The sequence below is a fragment of the Scardinius erythrophthalmus genome, assembly GCF_964197995.2.
Source record: "Scardinius erythrophthalmus genome assembly, chromosome: 21".
Lineage (NCBI taxonomy): Eukaryota > Metazoa > Chordata > Actinopteri > Cypriniformes > Leuciscidae > Scardinius > Scardinius erythrophthalmus.
Window position 1 is genome coordinate 11,812,296 of NC_138241.1, and position 18,450 is coordinate 11,830,745.

Sequence of the window (18,450 nt, forward strand, 5' to 3'; positions counted from 1 at the left end):
CCGCACATGATGAGTAAATATTTGCAATTTTGTGAAATAGTGAAGGGTCATGGACAATCTGCACCTTTCATGCAAAGCCAGCAGGATTTCTTTGAAGTCTTTTTTTTTTCTTATGGGGATTTTTAATTTCAATTAATTGTTACTTTGCGAAGCAAATATTTGGAAAACGAATGGCTTTTTGGAATGAAATATTAGTGTAGCAATAAATTCTGAGCAGCATATACTGACCTCATCGCATTGCATGTTCAGTAATTGGTGTCCAGTCATCGTTTTGGAACTTAAAACAAAAAATTTATATATGTAATTTGATATGTTTTTAAAACAATAAGCTCACTTCTTTTTCATTCATCACACTGGAAATGGGAGATCAAATTGAGAACAGTACATTGTAAGATCAGAACAATTTTAAGGTTTTCAGTTTAAAGAAGTTCTAAAGTTTTAAGGCCATGCACCTGATAGATAGACAGACAGACAATTAGACAGACAGACAGACAGACAGACAGACAGACAGACAGACAGACAGACAGACAGACAGACAGACAGACAGACAGACAGACAGATAGATAGATAGATAGATAGATAGATAGATAGATAGATAGATAGATAGATAGATGGGTAGACATGTACATACATACAGACAGACAGACAGACAGACAGACAGACAGACAGACAGACAGACAGATAGATAGATAGATAGATAGATAGATAGATAGATAGATAGATAGATAGATAGATAGATAGATAGATGGGTAGACATGTACATACATACAGACAGACAGACAGACAGACAGACAGCCAGACAGATAGGCCTAGATAGATAGATAGATAGATAGATAGATAGATAGATAGATAGATAGATAGATAGATAGATACAGACAGACAGACAGACAGATAGGCCTAGATAGATAGATAGATAGATAGATAGATAGATAGATAGATAGATAGATAGATGATAGATAGATAGATAGATAGATAGATAGATAGATAGATAGATAGATAGATAGATAGATAGATAGATAGATAGATAGATAGATAGATAGATAGATAGATAGATAGATAGATGGATAGATAGATAGATAGATAGATAGATAGATAGATAGACAGATAGGCCTAGATAGATAGATAGATAGATGTAGTCTCATAATAATAATAAAATGTTTTAATATAATAGCAATACGCCATTTTGTTTGCATGAGAACAGTGTTTTTATGAATCCGGCACTCCCTCCTTCTCCAACTTTTCCTGTTAAACACACTGAGGCACAAATAGAAACTTTCAGAATGCCTGGCTGACTAAACCAATAAAGATGACAAAACCAGCAGGAGAGAGGCTGGAAACGGGAGGCGGGAGGAACCGGGTCTTTCCTGCCATAATCAGAAGTCAGAGCATTTCCTGTCATTGTTGGAGCTCCAGCGCATTTACCATACTGACACACAAACATACACACTCAACCATCTGCATTCACACATATAAGACAAAGCGTACAGATTTACAACTCTGAGGTGAGGCACTTTCACGACACACATTCCTGATGGACGAATGGAGAAAGAGATCACGGCCCATTTGGCACTAATCGACTCGCTGTGGGTTTTGATAAATATTTGATCATAAATCGCAGTGAGACTTGATAAATATTTGCCCACTGTTATCTTTCTTACTTCATTTATATATGACTTCAGTGGAGGTGATAGTTGTTATCAGATTCCAGTCACTGCAGGGCTTCAAAACACTGGCAAAAACAAAGCAATGAATGACTAAACCAAATCAAGGTTGCATGAATGCCTGTTGTGTAGAAACCAACCTGAGCCACGTCTAAGACTGCATGAGTGTGTGTGTCATGGTCATTTATGAATGGTGAGCAATGTGTGAATGTCACCGAACTAAAAGTTCTCAGCCTTTTTTATGAAGTAACAGTCATTTTCTTGTCTTTTATTTAAGGAAACACTGTGTTATGCAAATGCTATCAAATAACCAAAGCAAGCAAACATGTCATGATTCATGTATTGCTTGACATATGCATTGAGCAAGCTTTGACAGTGCATACAGATGAGTTCAGTCTTAGTCAGCCACGGAGAACAAAACTACTAGGTTGGGGCAACCCCTATAACTCCTCTCACAGGCAGCGAAGCATGCAGACAGAATGCAGACCACTGCGGTCAGACTCAACCACAGCGTGCAGAAGCTGTCAGGGTTCATGCGAGTCAGGAGAGAGATTGTTTTCAGGGAAAAACAAGAACAGAAGTGGCTTGTGTGTGACTTTAAGAGCTAATACACAAGTATGACTTGCAAAACAGCTCCAATTTTTCAATGAAAAGCACATGGACTACATTCCAACGTTCATTTTTTTTTTTCAAAATCATTTTATTGGGAAAACTAAAAAAAAAAAAAAAAAAATGTACAGTACAAAGTTAACAGTCTCACACGCAATTTGTAGTGAACTGACTCCCCAAAAACAAACATTACAAATCCTGTTCTTTTTGTCTTTTTTTCCCCCATTACATTCAAAAAGCTTTACTTCTGATAAAGTAGTCAAAAAAACAAAAAAACAAGGTACATAGTGCGAATCCCCTGTACCTATGTACAAACTAAATGTGTTCAAACTCTTCCCCGTCCAGCAAGTTGGGAAGATTCAGACCATTACCATATCATAGGAACAAACAAAAAGGCAAAACAATGCAAGGAACAGGGAGTAATAGAAAAGAAAATACAACTCAGATTGTTGCTCTAAGCCTCTATTCCTCTCCGTCAATAAGTGGTAACAACCTTCCAAGAAATTTAAATTACAAACTACATTCATTTCCTCTTGTTGCAAAACAATAACATATATGAAAATACTTTATTTGGTTAATCATAAGGCAATGTAAGATGGTGAATCCCCACAGGCACTAGGCAGTAATACTGGGGCACTTGACTGCTACATTCTCATGCACGTGGCTTCCGTGCGTTTTACATATACGTGTATATATAAAAAGAAAGAGAAAATACTTTTTGGTTAAACGATGTACTTGGGATCTTTGAAATCTGATTTCTATGAAAATCTAAGGCTAGTACACGTCCGGACGGTCTTCTGCCAAATACGGTTTATACATTCTACAGACATATCTAAAAGGGACACGTCTAAATTCTCCAAAGCGATAAAAAAACCCTACTTAAAAAGTAACATCCCAACAAACAGCAAAAATCACACAAACTTTTTTTAATGAACGTAAACAAAGAAACAAAATGAATGAAATAAATATCACATACAATCTCTTAAATTAAGTTTTTTTTTTTTTTTACTCATTTACAATAAAATAAAGTGAAGTTACAAAAAAAAAAAAAAGAGACCAAACAAAAATATATATTACTGTGAAAAGAACATACACTCCACTTTATGTAGATTAATAATGGCGATCTTAATTTAAACAATTTAAACATAGAAGAATATATATCTATTGCTTCATCATACTCGATAAATACAGTATGGACACAATTAACAATGTAGCCTATACTTTTCACAAGATAAAATAAATAAGTTAAATAGTTTATAGCCAGTTATGCACTGCTATGTAATCACACAAATCAGCTAAAAAAAAAAATAGATATATTCAACCATCAGCAGTGATTTCCCAACAAACCGAACGAGTTTCAAACTGCACGAACCAACCAAACCACTGGGTGGCGCCGCGAAACTGGATAAACCATTTGGAATGGAAGTACATACTTTGAAAACTAGTATACTTTTTGTCAAGGCATATTCTTGGCAAGATAGAAGGAAAATCTGAAACCACTCTGTCTTTCAAGTTCAAAAAACAAGTCTTGTTTTGTACAAAATCTGGAAAGTAGTTGGTCCAAAAAGACCCAGAGAATGCAAAAAAACTGCACCGGTGGAATGCCATCAAGCCGTTCAAACAGACTAATGCCATGTTAAGAGTCTGACAAACAAATCCACCTCCCTCGATATTAAAGTCTATTGCTGAATTGCATATCTAACGGGAGGATCGCGAGAGAAAACGAATCCAAACTTCACTAAAAAAGCGGATTAATCATCGGAAATCGACAGCCTGCTGAAGATTGGCAAACGTTTCCCGCCGTCCAGACTGGGAGACTCGGAGCCGCTGAGACTTCCGGAGGAGCTGATTGAGCCGCTAGCGTAGCTCTCCCGGTCCGAGATGCTGTCCGGCGGGCTGGGGGGCGAGTCGAACACCGGCGACTCCGACAGGCGGTGGAGGGACTGCAAGTGGCCGTGGCCGTCGCCCATGATGACCTGAAGGTTCCCATAGTAACCGTTGTGCGTGTGCACAGCCAGCGGCGCAAACAGGGTTTTGAGGTCTTGGTCGGGGAAAGAGAAGGCACTGTTGCCAAGGCAACGATTTGACGAGAGAACGTCTTCGTAGAAGTTAGTGGTGCAAGAGGAAACATTGGAAGATGGTGGTGGGGGAGTGCGGGACGTGGGGCTTTCGAGAAGGGGCGAGTCGAGTTCGTGGGGGTGGTGGCGGCTGGAGAAACCCGAGAAGCTAAGGCTGTGGTGGAGTTTCGGTCGGTCCCTGAAGGATCCCGCCGCCTGCTGGTGCTGCTGCTGCCCGTAGCCGCACACCGGCTCCCCCCTGGCGGGCTTGGTGGACTCTCCCTGCGTACTGTTGGCGTTGGTCGGTGCTGGTCTGCGTTCGTCGGCATTGTGGATGAAGTGGCAGCGCGGGCCGTACGGACAGAAGCCGATGGTGTGGAAAGTGCGACAAGGCTCGGTTTTGTACTTTGGGTGGCGAGACAGGCTTCTTAGCTCGTGGTAGCCGTGCGCGAACTGGCACTTTTCGCCATATTTGCACGCGCCGTTTTCCTCGAACGGCCTGCAGAGCTCCGTCTTGTAGCGGGTGGAGTTGATCTGCGAGCCCGGTTTCTGCTGCAGGATTTGCAGCTGCTGCTGGCCGCGCTCACAGCTCTCGCTGCTGTAGGCGCGGTCGCGAAACTTGTTCTCCTTATTCATAATGGCGTTCTCCTTCATGTTGCTGTAAGAGCTGGCGGGGTACTTGTTGCCGTTCGTCACGGACTCCATGTTGCTGGTGGAGTTTCGACGGAAGAATCCTGACGCGTACGAGTTGCAGTTGTTGGCGCAACTGCTGGAGGTTGTTACCGGAGCCCCGACGGCTTTCTTATCCAGCATGCTGTTAATGTGAATGGCGTTCATGTTGAGGCTCTTCTCCTGCTGTGCAGATAGGTAGAGAGAGAAACAGTTAAAAATCAATGCATAATTGTTGCAAAACTATTTATGTACTCGTTTCAGCCATGCATTAAGTTCTTTATACAGCTAAAACTTCTCGAAACGCCTTAATAAAGTCCCAGCAGAGATAGGATACACGTAAGTTAGTTGTGGATTAAATTAGCAAAGTAACGTTACCTTGTACAGCATGTCGATGTCGTAGAAAGCGGATAGGATGGTTGCAGACATTTCTGTTTCTTCGGAAGAAGATAGTCTCAGATGATCTCTCATTTGCGGACCGACCTGGATCCTTAGGAGGACGCAAAGGTTTTAGTTTGCCACTGGCTCCGGGGTTTGTGCAAGAGATACGGAATAGAAAATGCTAGTCTCAGAAGTTGTCTGAAACTCAGAGTTCCTAGTTGCGTGTTTTTGTTGTTAATGTCTTCTCCCGCCGTGCATTGCCGAGCCAGAACAGTAGAGTCTGCTTCACTATCCCGCACATATAAGCTCGTGGTCAGCGCGTAAAGAGGAGGAGCTCTCAAACTTACTGTGAAAGTTGTCAAAGTTACGCCCTGCTTTTCAAGTGTCGCCGGGACTCAGATCTCATTGGTCGCTCTCTGCACCCCTCGTGCAGTGCACACACTCTTTTACAGCACAACCTACAAGGTTGTTTTTATACATGATTTTAAGATCAAGTGCAGTGTATTTTAAAATCAGAAAATAAATATTCGAATATATACACACTATCATAGAAAATGTAAGTTTGTAATAAAAGTTATCATATATTGTATTTATTAAAGCACAGAAACACAGTTTAAAATGATATGTTCTGTGTTAATAGTTTGCTCATTAATTTGTTTTTATTAATAGTTTTTGTTTTTTGTGCAAAAAAAGTATTGCATGTCATTTGTAACCGTGGGAAACATGAATGAAAGTGTCTTAGAAGGATATACAGTCACACGCACAATGTTGTTGACTTTACACGAGATCACGCGCGCGCCTGCAGACTGGTCGCTCTGATATCAGGAAATGTTTAGTACGATTGCATAATCTAGGCCGAGAGGCCAAACTTTGAAGTTGTGCCAGATCTGATGCATGGAGTGAGAAACCATGACGGTTATCTGCACGTGACAAAGTTTTCCCCTGCTCGTTTCTTTCCTCTGTATAAACAAATATACTCACATTTGCTTATTTATGCATTACTTCTGCGTTGTGTCGTTTATTTAAAAAGAAAATGCACACAATAAGAACCTTTTACCAAGCTGCTTCGTAACATTGAAAATCAAATCCCTCCAAGAAACAAGTTAATAAAAACTATACAATACTGCCCCCTAACGGGCTCAATGCTTAATGCGTCGTTAAGAAAGGTTTGGGCGCCACCTACAGGCAAAAATATAACAGTAAAAAATATAATTCACTTCACAGTGCATGATGTGCTTTTCCTCCTCCAGTTCCCATTGCATATCTAGTACTATTATAGCATTTAAATTCCATTGTCACGGTTTCAGCAAAGCACATCTATGAAAAACCCTCCTGATTCTGGTGTGGGGAATGGTATACGTGATTTTACCCACCCCATGTGTGGGAGGAAAGGCTGCTGACATTCCAAAATATTACATCATTTTACAGTAAAAAAGGGAACATTGCAACTGCAGGTCCCTGAAGGCAGCCCAGCTGTCTACTTACCAAACGGACACCAGCCTGTTGTGTTCTATTGCATCACATGCACAGTTATCTAGTTGCATAACATGCACAATTCATTTTACTAGAAAAAAAAGTGAAGCTGTGCATTAAATTCAACAGTTTGCTCAAATACCACATTGTGTGAAAATGTGACATTGAAAAGACAGCTGAGGAAAGTAAAACCTCTCAGATTCTCAGTATCACAAACACATTGTACAAAAATTAAAACCACATTCAAATAAGCATAATAAACTATTTACATTAAAAAAATTAAATAAATAGTGGTCATTCCTGCATGCAAACCGGAAAACCACTGTGAGATTAAAATAGATTCCTAATACACAACCCCTGTGTTATGTATATTTCAGAGTCATCCAAGTGTTTCTAGAAGACTCTGAGCGAGTGATGTTCTCTCTTTCAGCAGTGTTGTCTTGCCATACACAATGGTGGCTGAAAACTGGAACAGCGCAGGGAGGGCTTTCATTGAACGCTGAGCAGTGAGGAAATTGCTGTTTGCAATAGCTGACAGTCGGTCCAGCTCGGTGGCTCTTACGCCAGGTGAATATGCCACTCTTAAGAGCGCAGAGAGGTGTCCGTGCAACATCCGTGCCCACAACAAAGGCTCTGCCCACAGGTTAAGATCTCCCTTCTCAAAGAGGAACTCTTCATCCTGGATAAAGAAGAGAATTAGAAGAACAACCTACATTTTTAAACTAGATGTTCTCAAGACAATGTGAGCAGTGTTTGCATGTGCACCAGTTGGCACCAAAAAGCCAGGGCTTGCTATGCAGTTGCCAAGGTGTTCTCTGTGGTTTTTAGTTCTTTGATATACAGTATGGTGTTCTGGGTAATATCTAGGGTGTCAATAAATGAAAGCTTAGAGGCGCGAACTCCTGGTGAAAAGCTACATGCCTGCTCATAAATGAATTGTCTTTAATTCAATTGTCATTCACAATGCTTCATGGGATTGTAGTTCTTTCCCTCATTACAGCTTTTAAGTACTGTCTTGTACATTGGTCTTTCTGTCCCATTTTTCAAATACATTTTTACTTAGGGTGCGTTTACACGACAAATATATGCTTAAAATGGATAAGTTTTTCCCTAGAGTTTTTCACGTACAGACGACATCATTGTCAAAACGATCCCCATTTACACAGATCCGCGCAAACGACTAAAAACCCTGTATTCTGCAGCCAGGTCATTAGATGGCAATTAAACACTATAGATTGAACACATAATACGCATGTGCATGATGCCATCGTCTTCAGAGATTCACGTCTTTGTTGCTTACACAGAGACCTTTTTCAAAAGTTTGTGTTTTCAGGCACCCAAACGATGTTGTCGAGTCAAGTCATCTTTATATTGCGTTTTTTATAATACAGATTGTATCAAAGCAGCTTCACAGTGATGACATGAAAAATAATACAACAAAGATTGTTTCTAGAAGAAAATTGCATCATCGTCCACCTTAAGTAAGGCAGATCAATAATATTGTTGAATATTAAATGGCCCCAACTAAGCAAGCCAAAAGGCAACAGTGGCAAGGAACCAAAACTCCATCAGGAGACAGAATGGAGAAAAAAACCTTGGGAGAACCCACCAGAAAATAAGGCGGATAGGCCCATCAATTTAAGCCTATAGTATTTTCTGTGTTTTTTCATTTGTTAGGTTCCATTCTTGTCAATGATGTATTGCATAATTTTGTCACGAATGGGGGTCATGTGCCGAAGTTTAAAAAGAAGCTAAACTTGAGCAATATAGTGATGCGTTAAAGGAACACTCCACCGTTTTTTGAAATAGGGCTTATTCACATTCTTTCATACATTTAGATAGGTGGGTAAATGCATTTTTGTCTCAGTGCATGCATTGTTTTAGTTTGACGGGGTCGGCGCTAGCTTAGCTTAGCACAATGAATGGAATCCTTTGTTGCCAGCTAGCATGTCCTGAGTAAAAGTGATCAAAAAAGAAAAAAAACACGTTATTACTTCTTGTGGCCTGCGTATTCACAACGAGTACAAATAGCGATGCAGATTAACACTAGGTGATTTCCTAGGCAGATATTGACTTGGGACTATATTAGGGGGAAGCACAGCTACTTAGGCGAAGCAATGCTACTTGGGCGCAGAGATATGACGCAACACATGAAATTCCACGACTTCCGTCAACATACCAGCCTGCAACGAGTCAAAACACAGAAGAAGAACAACAACAACAAGCGTGACCTGCACCGAGTGTCTTCGCTTTTGGATTGTTTATTTTGAGAAGTTACAGCAAACATGGTAATTACCTGCGTAGCAAAAGGTTGTGAGAACAAGCAAAGGACATACACGAATGTAATGTTTCACACTCAGAATTCCATCGAATGTGGAACTGAGTAATAAATGGCTAATTTAGCTGCTCTGGAAATCTGTACGTCAACGCCTCTCTACAAAATCAAACAGTATCGTGTTTGCGAAGAGCATTTTGCACCGGAGGACTAGTTACTTTGAAAAAATGGAATATGGGTCCAGAAAGACGGTAGCGTTACTACGTCTGAAATATACGGCCATCCCATCCCATCTATTTTCAAAGCACAGGCAGAACAAAGTGCACATGTAAGTTGTCTTTTATTACTCTTCCTTATGTTAATCTGTGTCTTTTTTCGGTTGTAAGATAGATGCTGAGAAGCTGTATATAGACTACGGTTCAAATAACGTTAGCCTCCTCTATTATAACCTCTTGTTGAATTCAACCTGTTTAGCATGAACAACCAAACTAAAATAAAAATCGCTGTTATCGTTACCTGTAAAATGAAATGACTGAGGGCTAAGTTAGCTATATTTCTCTCACCGAGTTAGCCTGGTTCTTTTAGCTCAGGAGTTTTAGTATAACTAACGTTACTAGAGAGGAGAAGGCTACAAGCAGTTTAATATACATGTGTCATGTTTAAAATAATCACTTACTCTGTGGTCCATTTGGTCCATTCGGCGTGGGATTTCATGTGTTGCGTGATATCTCTGCGCCCAAGTAGCTGTGCTTCCCCCTAATATAGTCCCAAGTCAATATCTGCCTAGGAAATCAACTAGTGTTAATCTGCATCGCTATTTGTACTCGTTGTGAATACGCAGGCCACAAGAAGTAATTACGTGTTTTTTTTTTTTGATCACTTTTACTCAGGACATGCTAGCTGGCAACAAAGGATTCCATTCATTGTGCTAAGCTAAGCTAGCGCCGACCCCGTCAAACTAAAACAATGCATGCACTGAGACAAAAATGCATTTACCCACCTATCTAAATGTATGAAAGAATGTGAATAAGCCCTATTTCAAAAAACGGTGGAGTGTTCCTTTAAAAGAATTACACAAAAACAGGAAAAGTGCTCCTTACCAAATCTGGTGATTCGGCACAATTTGTATCCAATTGTTCATCTCCCAGGAGCCATTCTATCAAGTTCACCACACCATCAGCAACATGGTCCCACATCTGGAAGAGCTGGCACAAAAGACCCACCCCCATCTCCAGGGCAACTGGAGGAGAGACGGCACCCATGGCAACACCTAGAAATGTGGCAGAACATAGAAGTCAAAAGTCTGACAGATTTTCCCTGACGCAACACAGGATTTAGCTAAATTAATGATTCTGGAACACATGCATGGAAAATTGAAATGGATCAACTTAATGAGCAACGTCAATCTTAGTCTGGTTTCTTTAGTCTCCAAAGCATTACTGGGTTTATGCAGTGGAGGTGGTGCCTTGCCACAATGAAATCTGCTCCCAATCTGAGATTTGCCAGAGCGTTGGATGTAAAGCAACAGCCTGAGATTGATGCCTCGCTCTCTTTTTGTTCTCTAGACAGCACGTTTCCATCTTCCTCTGGCATGGAACCCATTTGAGAGAAACAAAACTATAACTCACAAGCAAAATGTGCAGATTGGAAACCACAACGTGCCATATGTGCACAGGCATTCAAGGTCCTTTCTGACTCAAAGATCTGGGAAGTTGAATCTAAGAATAGATTTAGACGTAAGATAAGGGAAGTGAGAAAACAACAATACTGACGCCTATCCAGGACTGCAGTCGACCTCCCTTTGGCTTTAACGGCCCCAGTTGTTCATGCTTCAAAGAAGTAACGTGAGAAATCTAATACAGAAAACTCCAGTTTCCCTCTGATGCCCCCCTTCCAGACAAGAAGATGACATGCAAATTACTTGGGTGACTTCAAAAGTCACCAGGAATTGTCAGTCAAAACCAAAAGAAAGAGCAAAGGAACCACTCTTAAGGCTGCCCACCCACCCCCCAACATAACTCTAGGAAACACCGTCTGCACAAGAGCGAATGGATACGGCTTTCCAATGCAACCTTAAGTAGAGTGCCATGAGCCGACATTACGAGAACATGGGAAAAATGTTGTTTGTGTAGACTCAGAGGATGACATGGTCCTTTCTCTAAGTGATGTGTTGGGACGCCCCATCTCTTGCTTTACCGGAGTCTGATGTCAGAGGTGCTTTTCATGCATATAGGCTTTGGTGCTGGATGCCTTCCAGGGCCGAACAAACCGACACCCAGACATTAAGAAACAATAGGAAACTCAAGCTCTTTCCATTCCTTTTTTCTGTGGTTTAGCACTTCAAAAACATGATTTCTCAATCTCTTCAGTGCTTACTCAACAGGATGTTCTATTCGTATCTGCGAAAGCGGGTGTTGTTTTTCTTTAGGATCACATCTGATGTGTTTATTTGCATTTTGAGAACAATTTGTATAAGACACAGTTCCTTTAAATTCAAAATTGTCAAAACAAATTGTACCTTTAGATGTACAATAGCTTCTCAATTGGATATCTTTGTCCATTTATCCTTAAAAGGTTCATATTTATCTATTATATTACCATAGTGCACTAATATGCATGTTTTAGGGGCAGATTAGGTGCAAAGTTGTCCTTTAAGCTGTTGTACCTCTAATGCTAAAGGTTTATATCTTTTTTTTTTTTTTTTTTTCTGACAGTGTATGCAGCAATATGTTTAAGGCCTTGCTGCACTTAATGGTGTAAGTTCACCCAAAAATGAAAATGTTGTGATCATTTACTCACCCTTATGTCGTTTCACACCTGTATTTTCTGTGGACATTTTGAAGAATGTTGGTAACCAAACTGTTTTGGTGAGCATTAACTTCCATTCTATGGACATAAAAAGACTTGAGACATTTTTCAAAATATCTTCGTTTGTGTTCCACAGAAGAACAATAAGTGATAGGGTGAGAAAATGACAGAATTTTCTATTTCTCCGAACAATCCCTTTTACTTAACGCGAAGAAGCTTCTAGATCTTGGCTGTAGATGTAACAGCAGAAATGTTTGTGAGGTGTTTCGGGGCAGTTCGCCCAGCCGGTTTGTGTCTAGGCGCACACAGTTGTGCTGAGATTCCACAAGGAAGAGGAGGGTAGTTTCATTCCCGTAATCGATCTGTGGGAGTCGTGGAACTGGAACTAATTAAAAAACTTTCTGAATAATGAGAGCAAGAAGAGCTTTAGTGTGTGGCAAATCTGGGATGTGAGTAAGCGCAGCTGGGCGAGTGTCGGGTATCGGGCGTGAGGGAAGGAGGGGTGGCGGGCGAGCGAGCGGGAAGATGGCTTGGATGAATAACACCACAACCTCTCTAACTCCTTATTTACATCTGGTTCTAGCCTACCCATAATGCAACTGGGGTCTCATAGTGGGGTTGACACAGCTTTATCCCACTCTCCTAATAAATGCTTTTCAAAACCAAATTCCTAAACTGAGATCCCAAAATGAAAATTGTGTCATAATTTACTCACTCCTCTGTTTATCCGAAACTATATGACTTTCTTTCTTCAGTGGAACACTATTACTTTGTATTACAATATTACTTTCTGAAGAAAATTCTGACCACTCTTTTCCATATAAAGAAAGTGAATCAGGATGGGAGCTGTCAAAAAAAAACATAATTTAAGTACCATAAAAGTATCCACTTGACAATGAGTCATAAGAAGCCATTTGGTAATCTTTTCTGTTTTACAGAATAAAGCCATACAGGGTTGGAAAGACACAATTTAGAATCTATATACATATCTCATCAATGTAAATCAAGTGTTACATTGATGAAAAAGAGCTTGAAAGCAGGTAGAGATTTCAGTGCATGTGGGAATGACCGCGTGCATCCGTGCATGCTCTCTCACACACATACGAGCATATTTGGACACACACCCAGAACAAGGTGCAAGAAGTCTGTGGGCAGGAAGCATCGGTGTGGGCGAGAGTGGTGTCAAGGTGCAAAAACACACACACGTTTACAGCTCTAACTTCCTTCAGACATCTATGAGAACCAAAGAATTAGAGGAGGCTCTTACCCAAACAAACACATGCAAAAAATCTCATACGTACAAACTAAAGACAGACAAGACTGATAATCATCTTGACCAAGTATATTTCTAAACATAAGGGTTCTTTAATAATGTAATTATTTAAATCACGAACTACTTTGCATAAATATAATGGTATTAATAAAATAACAATGCTAATAATAACAATAATAGTGCACTGCAGCTTACTTTCATGATTATGGCTCTGTCTGGATAATCAGCAGGCCATCAATATCAGGTGTAGCTCTGGAGACAGATATCATCTGACACATTTATGCCAAAACTGAGATGCCTGCTAGAGTTCTTTAGTGTCCTTTACATCAGCCTAACCTGTCTAACAGTAGTGTTACAGTATCACCCAGGTGTCTGCTGGTTAAAAGGCCTGGCAGAGTCACATAGACCCTAAGACTGATGGAAAAAGACTCACTAATATGTGGTACCTCACAATGCTTAGAATTCATCCTGTGTCAACAGACTGTGATTGACCATTTTTAGTGGCCTTGGCTCAGCAAGTATTGTCCAATCTTTTTATAGGATTAGTACAATTCTTCAAGAAAGATTTAGTAATCCATCCATCTATCCATCCGTGGATTTTACTTCCAGAACATGTTGGTTGAGTTCTATCTACTAAGCAAGGGCCAATATGCCTAAACTATTACTGCCACATACCTCTGCTTTAATGATTGAGCACCCTTGCGCTACATTTGGACACTACTGGTTTAATTGATGAATGATCCACGGATCAGTTCTTGTAATCCATTGCATGAATGGCTAAGGGGCATCTACTGCTAAAGACATTACACGGACAACGCTGGAGATGATGGACCAGATGGCCAAGAACAATACCAACTGGAGTAATGCGAGCAACAAATGTTCAAGGCTTTTCAAAAGATTTGAAATGATGTTGTACAGTACTTGGATATTACATGGGGGGGGGGGATCGTTGCAATTTAAATGTAATATAATAGTAATAGCGCTTCATATTTAAATATGGCAAGGTAAAATGATTCGCTAGTGTAAAAAAAATAGCATTCACATTATGATGACAATACATCAAGGCAACATAATTAATGGTTCGGTTTAAGGATTCAAACAAACCCTTAACGCTAAGCATTTAACTTTGCTGTGCAGCACAGTTTGAACTTCAGACATAAATGATGCCTCAAATCCAGGGGCTTGTTGAGTAAGGGTGTATTATTACTTCCACGCGTGTGGTCAAAATGTAATTTTTATCTGGAAGATGAAAAAATTGGTACAAAGTCCCTTACTTGCACTGTAGCTTTTTTGACTTGGGCCAGTAAGCAACACCCTAACAACCACCCAGTCACCTTAGAAACCGCACATCAACAAGCTGGCAACCAAACACAAAACCCTAGCACTGTCGGTGGCAAAAACATTTACACTTGTTCAAGGCTACATCTCTGTAACTGAGGTGAAAGCAAACCGGTCCCTAAAAAAAGCTGGCAAACGAGAGAAACGCCATGAGCATTTCGGGAACAGTAATTGCATTTAAAATTCTTGAACACTCCCGAGTTCCTCCCCGTGAGAATATGCTCCTATTCCTTCTTAATGCTGTTATCAGATGTACCTCTCACCCTCCTAAAAGCCTTGTCAAGTGATGCCAGGGGTTCTGATTTCCAACCTAATTTGTATTGAGATACCAGAGGAATAAAAGTGTTTAATTTGGTTTTGTGTACTGCACAAAGACTTCACTGTGACGGCGAGGATAAAAAGGGCCAAGTACAAAGCAAGAAATGTGATTACAATGAGAGATCATGTTCAAGTTACTTCACACATATATATATATATATATATATAAGCGCAATTAGCGCAATAGTGTTTTAGCGCAATTTTCTGACGTCATGGGATCACAACACTAAGAGATAGTAAATCTTTTTAAGTTTTTTTTTTTTTTTGTGCGTTCCCGAGATTAGACCTTCCTTAACATAATGCCGAAAACCCGAAGTCTCTAGGTGGTCTGGTTGAGGAGGCGATAGAAGTGCAAGATTGGTGCGCACAGACAGAACAGAAATCATGAGTTAACAATCACAATTTTGTCCGTTGGAAAATTGCGCTAAAAATATTATCACAATTCAAAATAACTGTTTTCTATTTTAATACATTTTAAAAAGTAATTTATTTCCATGATGGCAACAGCTGACTTTTTAGCAGACATTAGTCTTCAGTTTCAGTCATTACTTCAGTGTTCTGAAGAATCTTCACTTGATCCTTCAGAAATCATTCAGATATGATGCTAACACATGAAACATTGCTTTTTAACAACGAACATTTTTTTCTGGATTATTTGATTAATAGAGAGCTCAAAAAAACAGCATTCATTGGACAATAGAAATCTTTTGTAACATTATAAATGTCTTTCCTGTCACTTTTGATCAATTTAATGCATGCAATTTGCTTAAAAAATATCAATAAAAAAATCTTACCCCAAACTTTTCATTTACATTTAATAGAAAGTAACATGATATAATATTTACCGTATAGTAAAAGTATGTATTTTTCAAAAAGAAATTAAACCACATTTTGCAGTTCACTTGTTTTTTGTGAATATGTCAGGGATAATGTAGTCAAACAGTCATCAAAATGCAAAATAAACCCTAATATTTTGTGATAATGACTGGCTGACTACTGATGAGACGATCATTATGTAACTTAAGTATACAGTTTAAAAGTCCTTAAAAACATTTTCAGAATTCTGTGATCGACCAATCAGAATCAAGTGTTCCAGAGAGCCGTGTAATATGAGGTCATAAAAAACTGCATGCATAACAGTTTTAGATCTTATTTAGATCAATTGCAGCAGCTGTCACGGTTTGAAAGTTCATGTCAACTACCCCAAAACGAGTAACATATTGTGGGTTGGCAACAAGAGAAGACACAAAGGATTGTTGGAAATGGCTTTCTCAGACTCTTCCCCCAACATGCTCATTTTTCTTGCCCATGTGAAGCAGGATATCAGCGCGTCAGGGAATGTGGTAATGATGTGGTTTTGATGTGACTGATTTATGAGACGAAGGTGCTGTTCCTCTCTGCATCGCTGACCCACACACCTCCATTTCAAAGGCGCAGGGCTGCCGTTCACCGCCTCTCCTCCACACCTCTCCTCTGTCGCTCTGTCTTAAACAACACTGACCTCCCCCCGTCCCTCCAAATCACTCCCTTTCCAGCAATCTTCATCTGATCCCATTGAGTGAGTGTTGTTATATTAGTCCTGTGAGGCCATGTTTCCATTGATTTGAATCAATGGTCTGGGTTCAATACAAGTTAAGCACATAATTTACAGCCTGATTTAAAAAAAGAAGCAGCAAAAATCATATGTACAGTAATGTACTTACAATGGTCTAAATCATTCTTTAAATGGTGAAACTACTTTGAGGGACTTCTGGTTATGTGTTACAGACGTAAATCCTGTAAACGAGTGAGTTTGTCTTATGCAAACAGTCCCTTTCTAATATTTATGCATGTGAAAGTTACTAGGTTTAATGATTTTACATGGCCATTACACTGAAACATTGAGCATTACTTTAAGGTTAGCAAGATATTTTATCATAGTAGTTTCAAGCTAACACATGTTTAAGTCTTGTGGATATTATACTTCTGAAACAGAGTGTATTTTAATGTTTATTGCCTATTTTGGTGTACTTCTATTGTGAAGGAGTTACTGTAACCATATTTTTTTTTTTTAAAAGATTGTCTGTAGCAGGGTTTTCCAAACCGGGGTTCAAAAATGTAAAATTTAAATAAATAAATAATTGGTTACACTTTATTTCGCAGAGTCCTTATTACAGTGTAATTATATATTTAAGTACAGAGTTATGTTAATTAACATGTACTTACTATATAGTTAGAGGCAGGGCTTGTTACATATGTTACATGTACTTACCATAGTAATAACAGCAAATTTTGCATAATTATATGCAACTAACCCTCAACCAAATCCTAATCCTACCCTAAACCTATAGTAAGCATATGTAGTTGCTTAATATTACTCAGTACTTAAATATATAATTACACTGTAACAATGACACCTTAAAATAAAGTGTAACTCTTTATTTTAAGGTGTCTTTACATTTAAGTACTGAGTAATATTAAGTAACCGCATATACTGTACTTACTATAGGGTTAGGATTAGGGTTTGGTTTAGGGTTAGTTACAAGTTATTATGCATAATTTACTGTTATAACTACTATGTAACATGTAACAAGGGCACTGCAAAATAAAGTGTTACTAAATAAATCAACAAATCCAATCAAAATAAAACTCTAAAATGAAATTAAATACTGTGTTTGTTTATCTGCATGTCATATGACCATTAACCAACACCAGAGAATATGTGAATGTGTTAAATGATTGATATATTTAATGGTAACTATTATGTTTTTTACTGTTTTTATTTTATTTTAAAGAGACATGAACTAAACAACTAAAACAGAGTGTTCCAGGCAGAGAAAATAGGTTTAAAGAGTGTGTACAGTGTGAGAAAAACTTTAAAATCATATAAATGTATTCTAGCAGCCCCCGAAAATAAAATTATGAACTTGTAAAATAGCATAATATGGGCACTTTCACTTAAAAATTTGGGAGGTTCTTGAAGTAAATATTTGAAGTCAAAGGGGTTTGGCTGACAAAACAGCTAGGAAACCAATCAGTGCTGCTGATAGAGCTTAACTTGCACTGAACCCAGAACATCCCTTTAATATGAGTGTATGTCTGTGTGTACCTGTGTTGTGCAAATGGGTTGGTATGTAGCAGGTGAAGTCAGCCGCCCCGTCCCTGACGTCCTGATCTTCGTCCTGTAGTAATGTAAACAGACACTTCCATAGCGCCACAGTGTGTGTGATACCTAGAAAAAACAAACACACACTGTAAGCTTCAGTTTAGATTCCTGCATTCTTGTTCTTGTCCACAGATGTACACTCACCCAGAGGCAAAGCTGGCGCCGCCAGTAAGGTGGGGACGGCCTTCACCAGCACCTCAGCTGACATGAGTTTGACTTCTGCAGGTTGTTCTTCACCACAGCTCTGCAGGACCAGCGCCCCCCATCTGCTCAGACAGACCACTGCAGCCTCACTGAGCTCCTGCTTTTTAACACAACCACATTACTGAAGGAAGATCAGCCATGACGCAACTAAGAGTGGCAACTAAGTTGCTACTGTGGTGATACCACAGTACAGTGACATATCAGATGGTAATGCCTTGGTACTTTGATGTATATCATAT

General features: G+C 39.4%; 2 protein-coding genes across 4 annotated transcripts in view; both read right to left on the reverse strand.

The window, feature by feature from the left end:
* Positions 1–2,328: 2,328 nt before the first annotated feature.
* Positions 2,329–5,728, reverse strand: LOC308681602 (mRNA decay activator protein ZFP36L2-A-like). Of its 2 annotated transcripts, none has more exons than XM_081350651.1 (2): positions 5,375–5,728; positions 2,329–5,182 (listed from the first exon to the last, which is right to left on the reverse strand). In XM_081350651.1, exons 1-2 carry the CDS (start codon positions 5,465–5,467, stop codon positions 4,022–4,024), a joined length of 1,254 nt encoding a protein of 417 aa, XP_081206777.1. In that variant the 5' UTR covers positions 5,468–5,728; the 3' UTR covers positions 2,329–4,021. The 2 variants fall into 2 exon arrangements, with proteins under 2 accessions (XP_081206777.1, XP_081206778.1); XM_081350652.1 differs by having other exon boundaries at positions 2,329–5,179; positions 5,375–5,459.
* A 634-nt stretch (positions 5,729–6,362) lies between these two features.
* Positions 6,363–18,450, reverse strand: part of thada (THADA armadillo repeat containing) — a 107,089-nt gene continuing 95,001 nt past the window's right edge. The window contains exons 35-38 of one of the 2 annotated variants that reach the window (XM_081351949.1): positions 18,152–18,311; positions 17,951–18,073; positions 10,226–10,395; positions 6,363–7,529 (exon numbers count right to left, since the gene is read on the reverse strand). In XM_081351949.1, the coding sequence (XP_081208075.1) occupies positions 7,230–7,529; positions 10,226–10,395; positions 17,951–18,073; positions 18,152–18,311 (753 nt within the window). In that variant the 3' untranslated portion in view covers positions 6,363–7,229. The remainder of the gene's footprint in view (positions 7,530–10,225; positions 10,396–17,950; positions 18,074–18,151; positions 18,312–18,450) is intronic. The other variant, XM_081351950.1, reaches the window with a different exon arrangement.